Source organism: Aythya fuligula, chromosome 8, assembly GCF_009819795.1.
Source record: "Aythya fuligula isolate bAytFul2 chromosome 8, bAytFul2.pri, whole genome shotgun sequence".
Taxonomy (NCBI): domain Eukaryota; kingdom Metazoa; phylum Chordata; class Aves; order Anseriformes; family Anatidae; genus Aythya; species Aythya fuligula.
Window position 1 is genome coordinate 23700497 of NC_045566.1, and position 23243 is coordinate 23723739.

At 39.2% G+C, this 23243-nt stretch overlaps 1 protein-coding gene and 1 pseudogene across 1 annotated transcript; both read left to right on the forward strand.

Annotated features, from left to right (window-relative positions):
• The first annotated feature begins 940 nt into the window (after window positions 1-940).
• On the forward strand, window positions 941-4322 carry RGS1 (regulator of G protein signaling 1). The gene is made up of 5 exons (XM_032192422.1): window positions 941-1081; window positions 1456-1539; window positions 2167-2228; window positions 2782-2945; window positions 3671-4322. The coding sequence occupies exons 1-5, from the start codon at window positions 978-980 to the stop codon at window positions 3854-3856; spliced, it is 600 nt and encodes a 199-aa protein (XP_032048313.1). The 5' UTR covers window positions 941-977; the 3' UTR covers window positions 3857-4322.
• Window positions 4323-8839: 4517 nt separating this feature from the next.
• On the forward strand, window positions 8840-18950 carry LOC116491928 (annotated as a pseudogene).
• Window positions 18951-23243: the final 4293 nt, after the last annotated feature.

Consider the following 23243-nt stretch of genomic DNA (forward strand, 5'->3'; position numbering starts at 1 on the left):
ATCTTTTCAGGGTAACAATTAATTCATCTTGCTTTATATCCATGGTGTCATCTTTGCAGTGGAATTCAAGTAGATCTGAAAAATGCACATCTCCCTGGAACAGCCTGTAGTGTTCACATTGCCTTTACAAACAACAGCTCTCTAACTCACATCAATCTTTAGACCGTTCTGAATCACCTCGTGTTTCAGAGACTTTCCTGAAATATGTCAGTGTACTTCCAAATAATCTGACTTGGAGAAATTAAATAGAATTTCCCCAAATTTTCACTACACAAAACCCTTTCCTATGAAAATTACTTTCAAACATTTGTACTGCTTGTGGGGCTGAACAAATCAGATGCCTCTATTCTAAGAGTATTCTTGTTTGAAGAGCAACTGGTACGTAAGTGACTTGCAAATAGTTTGTTACATAGGGAATGTTAGTACTGGTATATCTGAAAGCACTCATTTCTAGCTTACAACCGATTTGATGGGTTGAAGCAAGAGTATGCAATTTCAGAGCACACCTGGTATAACAGACACGTAGCAGGTGAGTTCTGTCAAGATTAAACTGCAATATTTGGAGCCCATTAGATAAACTCAAAGAAGAACTGCTGATTTGAAAAGACCAATCAGAGAGGGACAAGAATTCAAGGTTATGAAGTTCTTTTTTTTTTTTTTTTTTTTTTTTTTTTTTTTTTTTGATGGGGGGTGTAATGCAGACACACAAAACAAACCCAAAGTAATTCAGTTTCATCCGGTTTAACCTCGACCACGAGACACTGCTGTCTGTTTTCTTTCTCAAAAGACTCACGTCACCGCACACTGAAAAAAGGGAACTTCCACAGTTTGCGGTGAGGCTGCACGATAAACAGATCTGTTCACACCAACTAGCAGGGCTGCCTGCGTCAATAAAAGGAGGTAGCAGTCAGGGAACTGGCATTTGGTGCTTGGAGGATTATCGCTGCGCAAGGCGCTTCGCATCAAGGCTAAGTAAAATGCCAGGATTATTTTTCTCCCACCACAACATGACTGAAATAAATGGAAAAGACGACTGCAAGCTTGCAGAAGGCAAAATCCATAAAAAGAAGCAAAAGGCTTTGTAAGTATACATGTCTCAGTCTAAACTTTAATGTGTTAGAAGTGAAAATAGCACTAGATCTTGAAGATTAAGAATTAGCGTCTTTTTCAGGCTAACTGACTGCAAAGCCTGCTCAAAGCCCAGGAATATAGCATCACTGTAAGTGGCTTGAGCTAATAGAAACCAACGAATTGATTAATTTAGGCAATCAGGATGAGATTTTTGGATACAGTGGCAGTCAGTCTTTTGAGAAGAATTACATGGATATGCAACTTCACAGGCTTCAGTCCTAGGATTGAGCTGTTTGCCTCTATTTAAGCTTTAAGGAATTTATGTAGAAATGAAATGCAACTGCAATTGTAAAGGATTACAGAATGTCTGTTCATTGGTTTCAGTGGTGCGGATCTCAAGAATTATTTGAAGTGCATGGTCCCGCATCTTGAATCTGGGATTAAGGCTTCCAACTCCAGAAATGTCGTGTAAGTACAAAAAGTAAATCTATGGTTAGATTGCTATATATTCCAACTACTTTTTACTGGCTTCTAAACTACTCTTAGACCAATAAATTATTTCTAACACAACAAAATAGTGCCTGAAATTTTCAAAAGGGACTAATATTATAATTTCATTAATAATTTCTGCTTCCTAAATTCATTATTAGTGATGATTATATTTGCATCAAATGATGGGGAAGAAGAAGCCTCTCTTAAATCTATCTTCTTCAGAGGCATATCATATCCAATCTGTAAAGGTTTACAAGAAAAAATGCTTCATGCTCAAGGGAATAGCCAAGGTATTACAAGTCTCATTTCAGATATATGGAAACAGTAATACGGATTCAAAAGGATTTGGTCATAGTCACAGTAGCAGCTCATCTTTCAGGGAACAGAATTCAGAGTGACTGCACAGTTGCCTGTTTTTCCATTTCTCCAATTATTTTTCCTCAGTCTGGGCTCTCAGATCTGCACTGAGAAAGCCATGAATTTAATAAATGTGTTACATATTTCTGAAACAGAATAATTAATTATAAAACTTGTCTGCTTTAAACATGCAAGTGAGAAATGTGATTTCTTACCTAAAGCCTTTTCCTTCTTTTGTCAATTTAGGCTTTCTGCAGAGGAAGTAATGCAGTGGTCCCAGTCTTTGGAAAAGCTCTTGGCCAGCCAAAGTAAGTACTTTACTTTAGTACTACTTTTTTTCTTATTCTGCAGATAAAAATTTATCTAATGTTACCAAATATGCAAAGCTGTAGCATCCTGCAAACACTGACAAAGAATGAGCATTTCAGTTGTTCACAGCTCCAATATTCTAATTGGATTCCAAAAATTTGTCTCCCCTGCCCTGTTTCATACCTCTAGTATAGCAAATAACCCCCCAAAAGCTCAATTCACTGCTTTCTGACCAGTTCTGTCCCTGTACAACACTGATTTAACTTGGAATTCTGCCTTCAGCTATACCCTAGGACAGTCTATTTAGGGAAGACTAGAATCTGATGATATGTTTTGGTACCCGGGGTCTAGATCTAAAAGCCACTGAATGCCATTAGGAAGAGTCCCATCCCCCTTAGAACTGGAGTATTTGCAGTATGTAAAAAGAAAGGGAGAACACTATTTCGGCAAGATTTTTATACCAGAGATTTCACTCCTGCTATAAACTATTTATTTTTATCACCCCTGGTCACAAACATCATGCTATATATGGTGTATTTGTGTTGGCTGTAGGTGGTCAAGGTGTCTTTCGGGAGTTCCTGAAGTCAGAGTTCAGCGAGGAGAACATCGAGTTCTGGCTGGCCTGTGAGGATTACAAGAAAACCAAGTCTGATCACTTACATGGCAAAGCAGAGAGGATTTACGAGGAGTTTGTCCAGTCAGATGCTATTAAACAGGTAAGTGTTAACTTAATCTGTATAAACTTACCGAAAAGGGATTCTGAAAATTGAGGAGAGGGAAGCATTCCTCCACTGAGATGCATATAAATTCATTTACTCAGGAAGATGACAGCCACATGCTTTGTATGCATGCTTGCACCGTTAGTGCCTTCAGACACGAGTCTATCAGACCTCACAAGTGCAGTCACACGACACAGGCCAGCACTACTACAGCGCCAGCAGAAGTTCAGTTGCAGCACTAGTGTCTTGACACATGACGCTGTTCTCTCCGAGTCAGCACAGTTTGAATTACTGCTGGTGTTTGGGGTCAGACCGCTGGAGTAAGCTTGGCTTGTAAGAGAGCTGTGGATTATTTTTTGTCCTTTAAAATATGGGGACATGCTAGAGAATTGAACGTTGTGTACAGTGAACATACCTCTAACTGGAGACTCATTCTACGCAGGATTTCTCCTTGTTTTAATTTGAGGTTTCACTGGAGACGGTAATTTATTGTTCAACTCTAGTGTCTCTGACTTTTTAAGAAACTGCATTTCTATTGTGCGTAGCTGGGATATAAACTTCAAGTTCCCTCATCTTGCAGTTCTGATACTGAATATCACACTGAGTTCTAAGGCTGGGAATTTATTTACTGACAAGACCAAGCGATAGATACAGCAGAAGAGTACATTTTAAAGATGTTGATGACATTTATTTTATTATTATTATTTTCTTTTACTTTACAGATCAATATTGACTATCATATGAGGGAAGCAACAGCCAAAAGGGCTCAAGACCCAACTCACACAAGTTTTGATGAAGCCCAGAAAACTGTGTATGTCCTTATGGAGAGGGATTCATATCCCAGATTTTTGAAATCCAAAGCCTACCTGAACCTTTTGAACCAGCTGCAGACCAACAATTCAAAATAAAGGGGTTGAGATAATGAAGAGGCAAAGAAACTATGTCAAATATCCCATGGAAACATCCTCCAGGATGGCTGGATCTTGGCTAGGAGAATGCCCTCCCTGGGAGGAGGTATGAGTGAGATGCAAACAGCTCCATGGCCAAGAGAAGGCAGGATAAAAGCTAGCAAGACTGCTACAAGGGCGAGAGCAGTACATGGAGAAAATCCTCTCCTGCCATACATACATCATGGAGATGAGACAGGATCTGGATGCTATTTATTATTTGAACTCCACTGTGAACATTGAACCAAGTCTTAGATGCCAAAGAACTGCTGGTTATCAGGAAGCACAAGATTAGCACGCTGAGTGTTGGGAAAAGATGATCAAGTTCAGAAGAAAAATAAGGACGACTGACAACTTTGTGCATAACAAGAAAATGCCCAAGACTCTTTAATGGCTTTTTTAAAAAAATCTGTGAAGTCTTAATAAGTGTGAGTGCAGCTCTATGATAATATTGTGCTATGTATATATTATAAATTGACTTATTTTAAAATTGATCTATTTTAAGTTATATTAGAACTATATAAGCTGTACTTCTTTTTTTTTTTTTTTTTTTTTTTTTAAGTTTGTATTCAACAAGCAGATATGTAGCATCTTTTCTGTTTAATTTATTGCAAAATAATAAGCAACTCTTCAATTAAATCTACTCAAAATACAGAAAAAAAGTTATGGTCATTTTCCATCTTATTTTTTGTTTTCTTTCCATTACAATTACTGAAACATGCCAAAACAAGTACTGAAGCACATGGTTCCCTTCTGTCCCACTATGTCACTACTTCCCATCTCCTTATTCAAATATTATTTTTTCCCTCTCACCCCACAGGCCCTTCTCTCTCTCCTACTCACTTTACAGAGATATGGCCTTAGTTATATGGAATACCGGATCCTACATAGACAACACCCACTCACCCCCAAATTAAAAAGAAAAAGCAGGTCCAAATTTCCTGCTTATTTTTCATACTCCCCCAGCTACCGGCGTTTGAGTCAAATCTCAAATATAGATACCATTTCATCACTGACTTCAGCATCAAAGTGGATTAACTGTGATGTGTTGAATACAGAAGATAAAATCTTGCTCACTTACACAGAGAGGCAGTAACTGGTGTGACTCAATAGCGTTCACATTTCTTATGGTATTAATGCTACAGACTAATTTTAGCAAGATTCAGCCTAATTTCCAATATCAATAGTTGTTTAATTTCATTGCAGACAAAGCATTAAATTTACTCTGTAATACATGCAATGTTATGCACAGCCTGTACCACACTGGATAGTGATGGGAACCAAAGAAAGAAAAATTGCACTTGTACTCAAACTATGCAGCTAGAGAAACAGGGACTACCAAATCTGAAGTGCTTAAGATCTTGTGATGACATTACAGTTTGTAATGAAAATGAATTCAAGTGTGTTCTGGTCTTGATGAGTTACCATCATGAGAGACAGCTATCACATGCGTGGCAATACAAGACGTGGCAGTACAAGACTAGCTCAGCCCGACAGATTTTCCACTTTCCAGAACAACATGAGCTTCATCAGGCACACTCTGCCAGTCTGTACCAAATGGAGAAAAGCTGTAAACCCACAGACTCCTCTCGTGGGGAGAGAAGACTGCGCTCACACTGCCACCCTTTGGGGACCTCGGGGCCTCCAAGGGAGGACAAAGGCTCTGCGGGAGGCTACATGGCAGCTGCTGCCAGCTTCCTCCATCACCTACTGTCATAGCAGCCTGGCAGCCAGCGCAAGGCACAGCCTCCTACTTCTAAAACTAGTGTAGAGAGAGAGAACAAGCATGCATATACCCGAGGGAGTCTCCGACTGCAAAGCCTGAATTCTCCTGAAACAACGTGAACTGGTCTCCAATCAGCTCTCTTAGATAAGCTGAATTTCCAAGATCAGTAGGAATAAAGTGAGTTCCTGTGAAGTAGGAAATAACACTGCCTCCCACACCAGGGGCATCCTCATCTTTGCTGACACACTTAGCATGTACCAAACGTCACTGTTCGCATAGTTCGAAAGCCACGGAAGACAAAAGAGTACCGCCAGTGATTTTTTTTTCTTTTTAATTGTTATTATTATTTACTTAGGAAACCGGGTCCCTGTGTGCACTGGTCACATGCTCACAGAATTAATAAGAAGCAGCTATCTACATCTGCTTTGTACATCACATAGTGTCCCTACAGCACTTCCAAAGCGCCCCCACAAGCCTGTCAAAGATGCAACGTCAGCTACACTCTGCACAGGCCGTGCCTTTAACTGATGCTATCCTCGTAAACCTTTTAAAATTAGCATAGGCACAAATTTAATTTACAGCACAAATCTACACCTGCACTATTTTGCCATGATTTAGCCAAACACCTGTATGAAGCTTCTGACAGAAATCATATTTCACAGTATGGCTAGTTATGATGTTTTTTTTGTTTGTTTGTTTTTAAAAAGAAAATAAATTATGCTCCTTACAATCCAGCAATTTTACTTTACAACCCTAAAATTCATAAATGCCCCTGCAGTAAGGGCCTGAAACTAGCCCCACATGTCAGGTGCCCAGGTCACCAGCTCCAGAGCTCTTACAGCCCCCTCCAGGGCTCGAGCAACACGGCCGTGCTTCACCGGGGGATAAACAGCGCTCAGAAATGCAGAGCTATCTCTGGGATGCTGTCACAAGCCCTGTGTTACATAGCTGTTGCTACAGCAGGGCTATACAAAGCTGGTTGCTTAAACAAGGTGCAGGAGATCTCAACGTATTTTACAGAAATTTATTGTGCTGTCCATATTAATCTACCTAATGGAGAGAAGCAGCTATAAGTAATAGCTCAATGGTACAACTGAAACAGCTTTAAAAGTACTTTAAGACAAGTGCTTTAAAACAGCTGAGAGTTAGGGGAGGTGTTTTTTTAAATTATTTCTGCAAAATCTTTTTCACAATGCAGTATATGGTGCTTATTTTACAGTGAATTCTTCCCTTGAACCTAAAAATGGAAGTTTTTTTTGGGCTCTGAAAAACAAGAGAACATCCAGATCAAAGGGATTAAGCTTTGTGACCTCAGATCATTGACAAGGTGCATGCACTCTATCAAGTTCATTTGTGATTTCTTACTCATCTCCTCCTGCCCCCACCCATGCACATAAATAGCCTTGGTGCTGTAAATCGGTTTCACAGCTGTGGGTCATGCCCTGCCAAGCAGGGCAGACTCTTCCAAAACAGCGCATGTTACACAGCCCTTCCGTAAGTGTGCCCCCCACGGAGAAACTTGTGAACAAAAGGTCTGGTTGCTATACTGGTAAATATGTTAGGTAACTGGTGGAAACTGTCCTTCTTCAACATATGCTAGAGTTGATCATCAGTTACCTGTTAAAACTTTCCAGAATTGGTTTGTGCAAGAGTTAATTAAGTTTTTGCACTTACAGGTTGAACATAATAAAATATTTAATGGGTGAAACACCTTACCTGCTTTGTTTAGTTGATTTTTAATTTTAACTTTCCTCTTTTGGAAACATATATACCATAAGAGAGAAGGAATTTGCAGTTCTGTTTGTATTGACTGTGAGAAAAACCATTGAATCAGACGGGCCATCAGCTACAGATCAGTACTTGAAAGCAGGATGCAGTACAGGGAGAAACTAAGATTTGACAGTTGTGACTCAGACTTGTCTTTAAGAGTTCCCTTCCACTGCTCAAGGAAACATCTTCAGTGTTTGTCAGTGTTTCAGTAGGAAAAAAATAATCATGGTGCCACCTTAGGGCAGATTTTCAGAGTGAGTTAACTTCTCACAGCTGTAGAGAGTTTTCTTTAGGAAGAACTCAAGAACCCAACTTTGCAGACACAATGTGAAACTGCTAGGCTCATTTTAGTCTCTCCAGTTCGAAAAACTTCCTGAAAATGCATTCCCCAAAATAGATGTTTTAATATTATAGAATTGAAAATGTGATATAACATTGTGTTAGTCTCCCACATATAATGAAGAGACCATCCATGAAAGCCTGTTATTAGAGGCATCCTGCACAACAAAATGTGAAAGAAGCTAGAGGCCAGGACAAGCTAAGATGGTGAAGAATAGTATAAACTTCTCACCTTAGACTCATAAATGCCATCCGTCTGTGCCAACACCGAAGTAATGCACTTTCTGGATGTTATCATTTCCTTTGTGGTTGTGAAACGGGTTTGAAAAGCAAAGATCATGAAGATGACTAGATGACAATAGGTGGAAAATTAGATGTTTTCATCTTCCATTCAGAGACATGGGTTAATTGTATCAGAGTGTAAACTTTCTAAATGAAGCTTCTTGAAAGGAAGTCTTTAGTCATTAGACATGAGCACAGATTGCCAGACAAATTCTTGCTTCATTGGATGATTTAAATTTGTCCTGGATGCTCAGAAACAAAGTTGGAATTCAGGTTATCCCCTGGCTTTGTTTAGATAAACACGGTCTGAAAGGCCTTAGTCACAAAAATGAGACTTAAGATCTACCAAGCGTTGTTGGAGGGTTTCTGCAATTAGAGGACAACTTATCAAAATAAAATACACTGTGCATAATGGTAATAACTTACAAACCCATGAATTTCATACTTCTTACTTTCAGACTTTTGGAAAGAGGCCACATTGTATTTCATATATGGTTTGTCATCCAATAAAGGTCAAGCAGACAGCTTTAGAAATATGAAGAAGAGACTTGCTATTGAACCAAATGTGACCAGCAATGAGTTTAAGCTAGACAACATGCTTATCCATGCCATTCTGAGGAAACAAACACCGAATGTTTGAACACAGCCCAAAGTCTTACTTGGAACTGTTCGTATGCTGGAATAAACAGCTGGAGTTAGGGTACCTGGGCTAGCATGGCCATATATTCTGACCTATGTGGACCAAGCTGTGATTAATAAATTCACACTAAAAGCAAACTACAAAATAAATAAATAAATAAATAAAATCACTGAATGCTGACATAACTATGGAGAACTGGCATCTTGAAAATGAGTACACCTGCGTGATGCACAGGTATGCCTTGTACACTGCTGCATTTTTATGCAAGTGTGGTCTGATGGAGGGCTAAGGGCACACAGTGCTTTGTACCCAAACTGTGGTACCCACCTCTCCAAAGCCCAGCGGAATGGGAGGGCTGAGGGTTTACGTTATGTCTAGTCCAAGCATTCAGTCGCATGATTTCCTCTTCTGCTTTAATGACTATAGAATGTCAGGCTCACATGGTGACATGAGGGCTTTTCAGAACGAAAAAGGGAAGAAATGACATGGCATACAACTGATGTAAGGTTTTCATAAGTTCTGTCTTGACTTCAGTCGGTTTTTATCAAGATGACAACTCTGTCAAATTTGCAGAGAGCATTGGCAACATAAAGTCTGTCCAACTCTATGGCCAAAACCTGAAGAAATCATGAATATAGAAACTACCCAAATTCTTTAAGTCAGTGAGTAATTGTAAGCTATGCACCTTACAATTACTTATCTGAATGCACCTTATCTGAATAGAGGCAAAGGAAGAGCTTTGATCCACTATTTCTATACTGCATCCACTCAAAGAGCAATGAGTATGAACAGCACCTAGATCAGAACATCCACTTTGGGCCCTTAATTTTTTTATTTTATTTTTAAAAAGAGGCCTCAATGTCTTTCTTCTCTTCCTGTGCTTGGTCCTAGGTTTCCAGGCACATCTTCAGCATTCATGTTTACATACCCTTGTAAGACACAGCCTCAATAAGGTGAATACCAGGCAAGCCCAAGCAAGCAGTGTTCCTACATTCATGAATGCCAGCGTGTGGGTGTACTGCTACCCAACCTCCTTTCTCCTGCGACGGGCAAGCAAGGGAGTGTGTAGGTGGATGGAAAGAATGGGTACAAGACAGAGAATGAGACAGAGGGCATCCAAATTTATTAGTGCGGAACAGGTGTAGGTGGGCGAGGTGTTTAACGAACAGAGGAGCATTAAAATAGAAACACAAATAGGAAAGTGAACGTAAGGGCAAGACAAAACTAAAGAAAATCTGTAAGAATTATCAAGAACGATATTAAATAAGCTAACACAAGAAAGAACAGAGGAAGAAGAACAAAGCTTTGAGCAAGAGTTTGTCTGGAAGCACTGTCCTCACTGAGGAGGAAAAAATTGCTGTAATCAAGATGGTCAGTATATACTGCTGCAGCTTGCTGGCACTAGGCAGTTATCTGTGGAAAAAGAACAGGCCAGAGCAACTGTCAAGTTTCACGTCTCTGACTTGCTAGTCATTTTTTCCTCCATTTTGTTTCTTTGGCTTTTCCGTTTCCCTCATTTTACTTTCCTTCTCAAAAGCATGTCCATCTCAACTACTGAATGGACCAAGCAATAACTGGCTCCTAAATGCCATGCTCCCTCATGATGCTGAAGTTGTTCTACACCCTTCCAATGTAAGGAAGGATTCAAAGGAGCAAGGCTGTATCAGAAGCCACGTTAACCAGCCTGTTCCGCATACGCTTCAGTTGCCTGCTTGTCTCACTGTCTGACCTATTTGAACAAGGAGTCCCCTTCCAGCCAGGTGAAACCATCCATTGCAATCAAATTGCAGAAAGTTTCTGCAGAGGCTGTTCATCCACCCTCATGAACCGATTTGATCCACCCCATTGAACTGATGCACAGGGAACTTGTGCCTTTTCCTTCAGGGTGATGTCAGATGACATCTAGTGGAATATCCATGTAATAAGAGGGAGGGCATAGTTCAGGCTTGATCGCAGTATTTCATTGAAGAAGCATACCTTTTAATGACTAAACCTATCGTTCCTGTGTGCTTTAAATATTCTGGAAAGGAAAGTAGAAAGGTGACATTCTGAGTATCAAGCTATGAAAAAAGGACAGTGGAAAGCAGCTGTCTCTAAAATAAACAACTTTTTTAACAAGTTTGCCACAAGCTGCATTGAAGTAACAGCAAGCAGGAATGGCAGCAGTCCTGCAACAGGACAGAACCCTTGCAGTGGCTGGGACATGTGGTGGTGGCAGGCAGGCACATCCGTAGCCCTTCAGGGTCCCTCCATTTCTGAGGACCTTCCAGCCAGCCAGATTGTCTGGTTTTACAGTTCCTGTGTGCTCATCTAAGGATACGTGTGCCAGCAAGTCAACCACCCAACGCTGAGGCACTGTGGATAACCATTACATTCCAGAGGCTGCTTTAGGACATGGTCAAGTTGAAGGACACAATGAAACCACAAGATATTACATAGGCCGCTAATCTTGCACTGAAATTTCCTCCTGCTGTCAAGTCAAGAGTAGTTATGAAGAACTTTCTTCAGTTTAATGTTAAAAAAAAAAAAAAAGGTCAAAACAAATTTATTTCATCCTTCTACACTAGGCCTCAATACCAGTGGGTGAGCTGCAATAAAACAAGCGAGCATACTGATTTATTGTTTGAACTTCAGCTGAAGTTTGAGGTGACAGTGCTGAGTTTATGCTTTGCCAAGGAGCCACAGTAGAAGAAAAAGAACGATGAGTCAAAACGGAGAGATAAGATCCGCGGAAACAGCTCACTGCACAGCTGGGCTGTCGGATGGAGTAGGCCGGCCGTTCCCTCCTGACCCAGTCAGCATGCCCAGTGTACATACTGGCAAATCCCCAGAGGTCACAACTACCCCCAGAAAGGACAGACAAGCCCTTTAGAAATATTTTTTTTCCCTTCTTCCTATGATTTACCAGGTCCCTAAGATCTGGTTCTTATTCCCCAAGCCCTAGTTTTAATACAAGTCTACCACAGGCATGAAGAGAGCAACTGCAGTGCTGCTGCACTGCAGGGCTGCTTCCATTTGAAACACTTAGAGAAGAATAAATGAAACGTAGATAACTCCAGGCTTAATTTAAAATGAGGTCATAACCTGGGCAACAGCTATGAGAAAAATAACAAAGGTCCTCACACAAGTTAAAACAAAGTTCTGTTCTACCATCACTCAGGATCTGTTAAATACCAAGTTACAGACGTATAAAACCCCTCACACTGATGGGTCAGAGCAGAAAAATAACAATATTTTTATTATTCCATAACAATACAAAGTTCCTGCTTCGTGATGTTGCCCATAAGAGGGCCAATCTTGTTTTTAAGTGCAACTCACCTCATTTCAACGTGGACTTCAAACTTTGCATAAAGAACTTTGATATGGGAACAGAAAATATTAGTCACAAAAGTTGGACAATACATGCAAGATTTCAACCAAGTAACACACAGCTTTATTTCATTACAGCTGGTGGGTACAGATGTCAAGATAATTTCAGAGCAAACAGCATATAACAGTGGTGCAGAGTCCAACTGAACTTCTTCTGATAGAAATCACAAACACTTTTTGCCTGTGGCAAGCAGCTAGGCACCAGCACGAACAGAGCAGACATGCCCAAAAGGTAGTAAGGCCTTTTGCATTAACAGAAAACAATGAAACAAGAAAACAAGTCAAGAAATTTGGGATCTTATCCCTACAGATGCAACTAATAAATTGAACATTTTAACATTTAAGGAAGCTGAGAATCAAGGCTTGTGTTGCAGCTTGAAAATAGATCAAGTGTACTGTGATCTACCAACAATTTTCCTGATAGTTTTCCTATCTAAAATATAATGACTGCTAAATAGTGATTTCCAGATCAGTATCACTTAGATCTTGTACAGAAGTGAATAAACTCATGTCTTCAATTCATCAGACAGGTAATTCACCTGAAAATCTTGTAACCAGGTGACTTTCTTTTTGATTACAAGACCTGCAGGAAGCACGGATCCCTACATGTTAGAAGGGTTGTCACCTTGTTACAATAAAAATCTTATATAATAGCTTTTTGTTCACTCATATGTTATTTGTATGTATTTGGTGAAAACAGCTCCTGTAGCCCTAAACTAGTTGGTTTAACTACTACATCTGAGTAGTTAAGATGTAGATTTGTTACCATTCACAACAGAAAATAGTATAAAATTGTAGGCAAAAATAATCACAGGCTGCATTTATGAAGTTTAGCCAATTTAAAATTGATACAAATTGCACTACAGCAGTAGGTACTATACCTGTTTTGTTTTTAGGAATAACACTACTCCCAGCAGTAACAAGTAACATTAGATTAATGAAACAGACTGTACTTTGGTGGAATGAAGAAATTCTAAAAAGATAAAGATGATAATAATAATAATAAACAAACAAACAAACAACAACAACAGAACAAACAAACAACAACAACAACAAACAAACAAACAGCTAGCTTTGTCCTATTTGGAAATATTTCTTATGTAAAGAGAAAAGAGAACCACAAAGCCCTGGTTGCCTACATAGTGAGTATGTGTACTCAGCAAACCCTGGGACACAACATTTTATTGAAAGCCTCAAAGTCAAATTAAAACTGTTCCTCAAACCAATAACATCTCATTATATAACGTGACTTTTCATGCAGCCAGAACTTTAGTCAGTGCGACACATCGCTTCCATCCAAGACACCTGCCAAAGAACTGGTACCCACTCGTGCACTGTGCTGATTTATTGACTGGAGCCAAAGGAGTGCTCCACTGCAGTACTGAGAATAGGTCTTTCTTTTGACTCCTATCATTTGAGTGAAGCTAAATGACAGCACATCAGAAATCCAGAGAGCACATCCAGAAGTGCCTCCTGGACAAGGACTTTTCCCCCCACACAGTAACAGCTCAGCCAAAAGGAAAATGATGCAGTGCAGCCAGGGAAGCCCCTTGCACTGGGGAGAGCACAGTAAGTGAACTACAGCTCCCACGAGGCATTGCAATAGCACTGCTATTTAAATTTTTCAAGTCCCAGCTATAAAGCCCTCAGATATTTTTGGAGAATTAGTTTTTCAGTGTAATATTGTTCTCCAGTAAATTGAATCATCTTGCAAATAAATGCAGCAAAAATATTATGGTCAGCACAGCAGCTATGAGAGTAGCTTTAATACACATCCCAGTAAATCACGTTCACATTTCCCTTCCTAACATTCATTGTATTAAAGGAAAGAAAAAAGTAAAAAGCTTTCCCTCCATGTCAGATGCCCTATCAGGCAGTGTTCTTTCTGCTTCAAAGACTAATGCTAAAGGCAAATAGACATGGAAATAAGATGGCCCGGCTGATGATACTCAATGAGACAGACTAGATTGTCACTTGTTCTATATACAAGTGCTATTGCTGACAGGGGTGAAAAATCATCTGCGTCAGTAACAGCGAATATGACTCAGAAGCAGCTCTCTAGTCCTTTGAATGCTTCTTTTCCTTAAGACTCACCTCCCATAATCACGTACTTCACAAGTTTACAGAGAGGAGGGCCAGTAGCTCATGAGGAAAGGGGAAAAATAATCTTCTGATAAAAATTAAGCATACAGGCAAGAGTTACTAACACTGCAATTTGACAGAGGTAAAATTTCTATTATTGGATATTTCTCTGATCAGGTCAGCGTGGTGAAGCTTGACATAATAGCCAGCAAGCCACAGCACGTGCTGAGAAAGAAAAAGTGAGAAATATATCAAGTTAAAGATAAATGGGTAAAGACCAATTTCAAAAGCTACACAGCTTCTGATGTCTGTTGTGCAGCAGAAGCTTATGAAGCACCATGCAGCCTGCATACCAAACCTGATTTTGCTTTAATTAAGAAATAAGTGTATACACACACACACATATTCTGTGATACTAAGCACCTTTTACATACTACATTTTCAGAATCACTGAAGTTATAACTTATGTGAAAAGGGAACACTCAGAGAATAGATCTCTTCCCAATTTGGCTGACTCATAATGGAAAGCACTCATTGGAATACATCCCTGTTTTCTTCTAGTAACATAAGCATGAGCATTTTTTCCAAGTTACCAGTGTTGAGATCCTAGAATTGCAAAGCTTAAAAATTGGTTAGTGTGAAAGGAGCTACGTGCACCTACAATCTCACTATCAAACATTTGTTTTTCCTTCTACTGTTTAGTCTTTCACCCAACTACTTCCATACTTCTTCCCGGAGTTGGGCAGGAAACTCCTACAATCTTAAGAAATTGTCACTTGAGAATAACAAATACCAAAGAAATCTGATTTTAGTCATCTTCAAGAACCGCGTCTAGATTAGTAATAATGTGTCATGCCGCACTGTAAACAGCTGGAGAGAGATAGAGAGGATGTCCCTTTCAGCTCAAATTGTATTATGCTTGCATTATTTATCTTAAATTCAGAGCTTATTTTCAACTCTCCACTGGTAAAACAATTATCTGGCAACTTGGACATAGAAGGCCTTTAAAAATTACAATAAAAGCTTGAGTCCCTAAAAGATTTTGCTACTAAATACAAGCATTATCATTTCATACACAAATCATTATAATTCCTGTCCCAAAGAAATTACATTCTAGAAAGCCAGCAGTTGGCTTGCGCTTAACCTAAGCACAGCTCTAAAGAAGTGAATACCATTTCCAGAGGAATTATATGGGAGCACCTCAACATAGAACTGTACCTGCTATATTGAGAATATTTGCTTTGGCATAGTGAGCACAAATTTGGGACATACAGAAAAGCTTTTTTAAATGCAAGATTCTTATGTCTTGTTTAAATCAAGGGACAGATTTTTCAATATTTAGCCATAGATAATCCTACCTCCTTCTCTTTTTTCCCCCTAAAGAGCGTCTTTGGAGGAAGTACTACGTTGGTCCCAGCCTTTTGAAACGCTGATAACAAGAAGATGTAAGTAAATGCATGTTTGTATCCCGGTTGGGTTATTGAAAAAAAAAAAGTTCCCATGACGTTAAATCAGCAAGTCATGCAGTATTCTGTACGCTCTATCTTATATATGCAGCTACTGAAAAACAACTTCAGGTGTCATGCTTACCATGCATCACACGGAAGCTGAATGAAGCATGCTGGAAATGCTTTTCCAGACTTACCATTTATAAACTCCCATCTGCAAAGGGCATGCAATTATTTTAAAGACATGTGATAAGGGCACATTTATCTGCCACATCCCCAGTCAGAGCACCGCATAGCAAGCTATTTTAGAAGAAAGCAAAAGCAAAGGTGACTTAGCAAATCCTATGTATGGCAAAGACATCCTAGCTGATGGTGCTTTTATACTGTGCAATGCCACAGAAGGTAGCTCAGATCCTTTTCTTGGGTACAGGAAGAACTGTAGCCATAGCACCAAGTCTGAATGTCCCCCCAGCATCCTCCTGCCTCCGTCAGGGCTCAGAGTGCTCCCATATTTCTACATGTTTTCTCCCATATTTCTCCAGTCAGCTTGCAGTCTGACTGAAACATCACTGCTGGACTTAAATATTCATAAAACGGTCAGGTACAGTGTGCATCACAAACCTAAAATTATTCCTGAGGGCTTCCATTATTTTAAAGCTATAGATTAATCACAATGAGCAAGACCACTAACAGAACGTGGATTTGTAACAACTACAAAGAAATGAACAGACTTTCCCCATCAAATTCTTTAACAGAAACCAACCTGTTGTGTTACAGGGAAAGCATGGAGAGGAAAGTGCAGAAAAACACATTTTAAAAAGCTGCAGCAGGTGTAAGATCAAGGCTACTGCTAACATCTTTAGGAATGTGAAGATTCAGATCTCTGATGTGAATGTGAAGATTCAGATCTATCTTCCCACAGCTCAGATACTGCTCAGTGCAGTTCTCAGTGCCCTGTCCCTGCAGACTGAAACGCAGCTGAGGTTTAAAGGAAGTTCCATGCACGTAGGAAAATGCAGTGTTGACATCTAGGGCTCCAGGTGAATTAGTTCATTTGATTTCCCAGATTGCAAAAATCTGTCTAATAAGGATATTTATAGGTGTACAAAAAAAGAATTACACTGCCTTGTAAACATCCCTACTGTCTTCAAAGGCCTCTGAAGGTAAGACCTTGTATGGTATACAAAACTTGGCTTCCAAAATATTTACAGACGGGACCTATGACCTACTTGTAGATGGAGTGCAGTGATGGAAACAGTTCTTGCATGCCTGCAAAGCCTATAAGAAGATCACGTCACACAGGAAAAGGATTTCTGTGGCCAGGAACTCTTTACAAATTACATTCAACCCCAGGCTCCAGCGAGGTCACACACCATAACGTGAGCTCTGTTTCCTCTAGAAATGTCTGAAGCGTGATGCAGCCTACCAAATGCAACAACAAATACCTAGCACTTGCAGTACAGTGAGTGAAGACCTTTGCTGCTCATCTTGCCTAACCTCTTCTGCACTCAGTTTTAATACTCGCCTTCACTGCTTTGTTTGTAAGCAAATCTTTCAGCTATATCCACCATCTATCCACATCCACAACAGGCACAACTAGATAAAGAACAAAATTCTTGGATCTATTCTATTCTTTTTTAGAGTCTGACCCAGAGGCCGTGGATCTCACTTCAATATGTTTTGGCAGCACCATTGCCACATACATATATTAGTCTGGTCTTTGCAAGAGGAAAGAGAAATGAAACAAGTACTCCACCCAGCCCTGTCCCTTTAGAAAATGGGAAATTAAATACATATATATTAAAAAAGAATATATATTTATATATATATATATATAATATAAAATGTTCTGCTTACAGAAGGAGAATGTTCAGAGAAAATATAGCAAATCTGAGCATTAAGAAACATTCAAGTGTGATTTCTTTCTGGCAAGTGGCTATGTAAGAATGCATAGCCTGCTCAGCAGATTGTGCTGTGACCTTTAACTATCCCTGCTTATTACTCTCCTTGCAAAAATAAGTTAATATTGGCTTCTTCTGCCTCTGCTCCTAGCAGATTGGCATAGCTAAAGAAATCTGACTAGACTTATTTTCTGGTTTGTGCATAACAATAAAACTATTACAGAGTCTCAGAGCGCAGCCTCCCTGTTGACACAGAAGGGCAAGCCAAAAACAACTCCACTTGATTCCCAGATGTTGGCCAAAAGCATTCACTCCTTTTAATGACTAAATCATTCCCACTCTTATAAAACTAAAGGAAATTGGAAGGTTCTTGTTGCTGCTTTTAAAACACAACTGGAAATACAAAGCATTTTTCTCTTTTTCTGAAGATTTTTTTATTTATTTAGGCTGGGGAGAACAATGGCTATTTTTAGCATGTGCTGCTATAGGAAACCCAGTAAGACATTCACATTTTTAAGAAGTGTCAGTATTGCCAAACACAAATCCATTAACCAAAAGTAAAAACCTTAAAAACCTTGCAGTTAAAAATAAGTTGTGTAATCTTCCTCCCCTCCACCCCCCAAAAAAAATAAAAAAATATGTATTTGAATCTTGCTATTGGCTGTCTGGTTTCTAGGTCTTCAGGACACACTGACTTTGTGTTTTCTCAGTATTCACTGTTCATACAAGAAGTAGATACTGCTCTGAGAAGGTAGATCCCAATGAGGATTTTAGCAGAGTTTATATCCAATTTTCATTTTAAAAGGTGCAACTCAAATGACTCGTCAGGAGTAGCCACATCCCAGCCCATTAACGACATCAATGCAATTCATCACAAGCTAATGTGTTATACCAAATTAAAAGGAAGTTGTGATATTTCCTATCACTAGAACAGCTAAAAAACATTTCTGCTGCAGCTACTCTATGCAGCCCATGCCCTCAGGACTACTACTCTCTGCCTACATATGTGCTTTTCCATGAGGATGTGGGTAGGCTGGGACATTCAGACTGCTCTTCGTCTGCCAGACTCCTGGTCCCCAAACAGGGCAAGCTCCTTATCCAGCCACTACCTCTTACTAAATCCAACACCGAAAGAGCAGATAGGCTAACTATTAAGATTAGGTTTTACTAGCATTATAAGGAGCAAGACACTCTCCTAAAATTGATCATTATTTTTGATTAGGTGCTGATTTTAAAATAGCAGATATAAGGATATAAATAGGCATTCAGTACAGTTCACCTAACTTCCACGTTCCAAACCCTTCCTTTTACCTATACTCAGTGATACTTTAGTAATGTTGTTTTACATTTTCCAATTAATATTGACAGTTCTGTGAGGATTCAAGAACCAACACAGCCGTGTTTTGATGAAGCACAGTGAATTATTTACATGTACATGGAAAGAGATTCTTAGCCCCACTTCCTTGTATCAAAGCTCCATCAAAAACTCAGACTTTGAATGCCAATAATTCATCAGTACCTTAAATAGAAGGGTTGAAAATTTACAAAGGTTTCTTCTGCCATGCAAGTGTTCGTAAGCTTTAAAGAAGACAGGAAAAAAAGTGAGGCAGTAGACATAATAATGATCTGTTGGACAGTTCTGCTGATGTTACAATTGATTAACTGGTTTCCCCTTTCCTTTCTTTTCCCATGAAAGAGTTCTGATTTTGTCTCATTTTCCTCTCCCCTCAGCAAATCCCCACAAAACTGGTGAAAAATGTAAAGCTTACAGATTATCAGAAAAAAAAAAAAAGTCTGAAGGTGTAGACTTTATTGATGTGCAACATGTCTAATAACACTCAGTATACTTGTTTTGAAAGAAATAAGTTTTGCTTCTAGAAAATAAATGCTGTGTTATGTGCAGACAAGTCAGAAAAAATATTTGCATTGTTTCATTTACCAAGTTTTTATTGCTGTTTTACTCATTGTTTCCAAGTTAAAGAAATAAACCACAAAAAAAAATTATTGTGAAGTACAGCTTCTTGCTTAAAGGTTAAGTTACCAAGTGTAGTAATCATATGGTGTAGGGTTGATTTTATGTTCAATTACAACATCTGCTACAAAGATATAGTCTACTCTACTATATATACCTTGTGCCAAAGTTTTCCAAATTTATCTCCTGTAATATTTTTTTTTTTCCCCCTTTCTTGGTGTGGACTCTCAAATAGAGCCCTTTCTCTTCAGGTTCCCTAATAACTAGACACAAGCAGAGCTGAGGTTTGAATATCGTCCTGTAACAAAAGCAGGTGTCTGTCTCACACACCAGCTGTAAGAGGGGACTCACTGATGCATCAATCGGGTACCAGAGTACTCTGGGTTTCCTTCAAAAACTAACCTGATGATGCCTTCTTGATTCTCATTAAAAGTGTTAAGAGATCTCAATTTTAATGGACTGAAGCATGGATGCTAAAAGCCATGGAAAAACAGGAACCTTTTGAGTTTCCTCTCAAGCTGCATTATTCCAAGGAATACACAGTATGAGTCATTCTGACAGTAGCCCCATAAACCCCAGTAGCATGATGCTCTGGAATGATTTTACCAGAGAAATGAAGTATTTATTCAAACGGATACACTTAATTGACATTATTCGAGGTTATTTCAACTATGTTGTGAGTTCACTCTTCTTAACAGTTTACTTTCAGCTACAGCTTGGCTGCCTGGTCAAAAATGCAACTTCTGTGACCACAATAAATCAGTCTCACCTATGTTGAGAAAGTCTAGGATTTCTATAGGATGCTCATGGCACTTCATTGTGCCATTTACCTAACCATAGTAAGTTTTTGTTCTCACTCATATTTTTCCCCAATCTATTTTTTTTTTTTGTCTTTTCCTTACCAGGCAAGCATGAAAACACAGGTCAGTGCAGACAGATAAGGAACAAAACTGGGTTTTGCTTTTGCAGCATCTACCTTGTAGCAAGGAGAAACTAGAGCTGTTGTTTTAAGATACTTTCCTTTCTAGTGCAACATGATGCACAAAGGCATTTTAAGGGAGAGCCTCAATCCCTCCTAAAAATGAATAAATCATTGTTTAGGCCTCTGGGGGCTGTCCAGGTGGTGTGTTGGTATACTGTGCTTTTCTCCTTGCAGAAAGGAGATCATCCAGAAACAAGAAGAAGGGGTGTGGCAGGGGAAGCAACAACTAGAAAAATCACTCTTATGGCAATGCAATGTTTTGGATTTATTTTGCTAACAAGTCACAACCCATATCATTGGCAGGCTTATCAGTTTCACATTAAAGACTTCCTCCTAGAAATCTAACAATGACTAAAAGTTCTGGAGAGTTTTTTTTTGTTGTTTGTTCTGGGAAAATAGTACGCTTCTTCCAGCTTAAAACAGATTTATTCTTAACTGGTAGAGATCTCGCTCTCGCTTGGTTTTCCTTTTGCGTTACCAGATGCACAGCAATAACAGCGCATTGCATCAAATCACGTGATTCAGAACAACAGTAACTAATGGCAGCAGCAATAACAACTCGCTGCCTTTCGCATTTTCATTAATAGCACTTGAACAAGCTCAGATACACTTTCCACTGGCAGACAGCACTAAAAGACATTTGCTCACATTAATCATTAAAAGCTACTGTTAACATGGATTAAAAAAAGCTTCAAAATAGCTAAGTTGGCAGAATTTTCTCTCATTCCTCCCTCTTACTTAGAGGAAACAATAAAATATATAAAAAATAATCAAAACAATGGCATTTTTTTCAAAAACATTAAGTTTGGCAAGATAAATTGCAGATTAATAAAAACCACTACACCAATTGACTGTATCCAGTCCTGGAAACTGCTGACCTAAAACTTGCTGGACAGATGGCCAGTATTCCCCCCCCCAAATAAGTGACAATTAGATAACTTTTAGTCTTGAAGCGTGACCTGTATTGGCCTACTTTCCTAATAGAAGTGATGAAATTCATGCTCTATTATTATACTGCCGTTCTCATGTGTTTTATATTCACTCCTGGTGTTTGAGTGATGATAAATAACATATAACAAATGCATATTGCATATAATATCTAAAAAGTAAAGTAAGAAATATGCATATACTTAGAGCCAGTCAAAATAAAACTGTAAAAATAGCATAGACTATTCTTTTCTACACAGATTGGTGGTAAATAAGAATGTACAGTGTTTCTGCATTGTGGTCTTCTGAAAACAAACTGTTAGGAGGCTTTTCTCTCAAGGATTTTGTACTTCCAGATTATTTCTGGATCCTTCCTACTTTAAACCCCTGGAAATAAAAGATGGGCAAACTCACTCTAAATGTAGTAATGAAGTGATATTCAGAATTCGGTACTGTAGTCAACTGATTTAAATAACAGGAGCAGAGCTGTTTAGCATTAATTACAGGGCAGGTGAGGATTTTTAAGAGCCTACAATCTGATGAAAGGGCAGTGACTGTACTGCCATATATAGTGCTGTTGCAATCACAGGTCCCTTCAGAAACTGCAGGTTTAATTTGGTCTAATGTTCACTAAATACCAGAGAAAGAGTGTGATCTAAGAAAAAATCCTCCCAAAACAACATTTTGTTGCATATGCTGATTAGACAGCTGGCTTCCGTGGTTATGGCCTTTCCTGTGCAGAGACTGGACGAGCACTGGGGAAAGCCTAACACAGGCTTGCCCAAAGTCTTCTACAATGAAGTTTCAGTGGTAGTAATCTCCCTCTCAGTAGATTTATCCATTAAATAAGTTGTCAGTAGCACTGAGTAACTGTACAGCTTTGAGAGCAAATCGTGTTTGTGTATAGAAGTTCTTGATGTGCTCTACCATTTTCATCCTACAGTCTTCCTTAGCCCAATATCTGGGAAATTAATGAATTTCTCACAAAAACAAAGTTTTTCCACCTCTTCCAAGGATGGGGTTATTCATACATTACTTCAATGGTCTGGCTTGGGTTCCCTGCAGCCAGAGTTACCTAACGTGATATTTTGGTTGCTTTCGAATACAAACTTCCTGTAGACACTGGGACAGCTGCAGTCCTACAGACTCTCCACCATGCAGTGATGCAATTCAGAAAGGGAGCATTTGCATCTGATGTGGCAAATGGCTTCTGCGGTGCTCGCAAGAGCTTGAAAAGAACATGTGTTGAAAAGCTGCAAGAGCACGTTTTGTTCCAGAACAAGAGTCCTGCAACTTCATGTTTCCGATCCAAACAACTAGGTATCATCTAGCACAGAAAAAGGTTTTTTTTTTTTTTTTTTTTTTTTTTTTTAAATTTTTGTTCTCTGCAATAGAGAGTCACTTAATAGCTGCCCAAGTTTTCAAAAATTGAAACTGAGCAAGTACCAATGAAGATGAGTTATCAGATTACCCTCTAAACAACATTCAGAATATGATTAAAGGGTGGATGCACAAACCTGAGGATAAATTGGGAAAAAACACCAGAGGATTTACACTAATGATAGGAGGCAGGGCAGCAGGTCCTCTTCCATAATCCCACCTAGCAGATCATTCAACCCCACAGACTCCTGCCTCTGCTTCAAGCCAGTGAGTCCAAACCTAGAAGTCCCAGCAAAGGCTTGGTATAAGCACTGCCTGTTTGTTGAGCTGCAAAGGGCAGAAGATTTTTACATTGTGGTAAGAGCATGTGTTCTGCTGGGCTGGTAGAAAGGCCTACAGTATAATGTGAAAGCACAGCTGAAAGATTGCATTTTGTAAACGCCAGAAGTGCCAATAATCAGAAATGACAAATTATCAGAAATGGCAAATTGTCATTTTATTTGCCAAGTCCTGAAGGAAAACTGCATTCA

Excerpts from the sequence above, each read along its gene's own strand:
- RGS1 (XM_032192422.1), top strand. The coding sequence starts at position 978 with ATGCCAGGATTATTTTTCTCCCACCACAACATGACTGAAATAAATGGA. Across the intron at positions 1,082-1,455 it reads AAAAAGAAGCAAAAGGCTTT|TGGTGCGGATCTCAAGAATT; the intron begins GTAAGTATACAT and ends CATTGGTTTCAG. Across the intron at positions 1,540-2,166 it reads TCCAACTCCAGAAATGTCGT|GCTTTCTGCAGAGGAAGTAA; the intron begins GTAAGTACAAAA and ends TTGTCAATTTAG.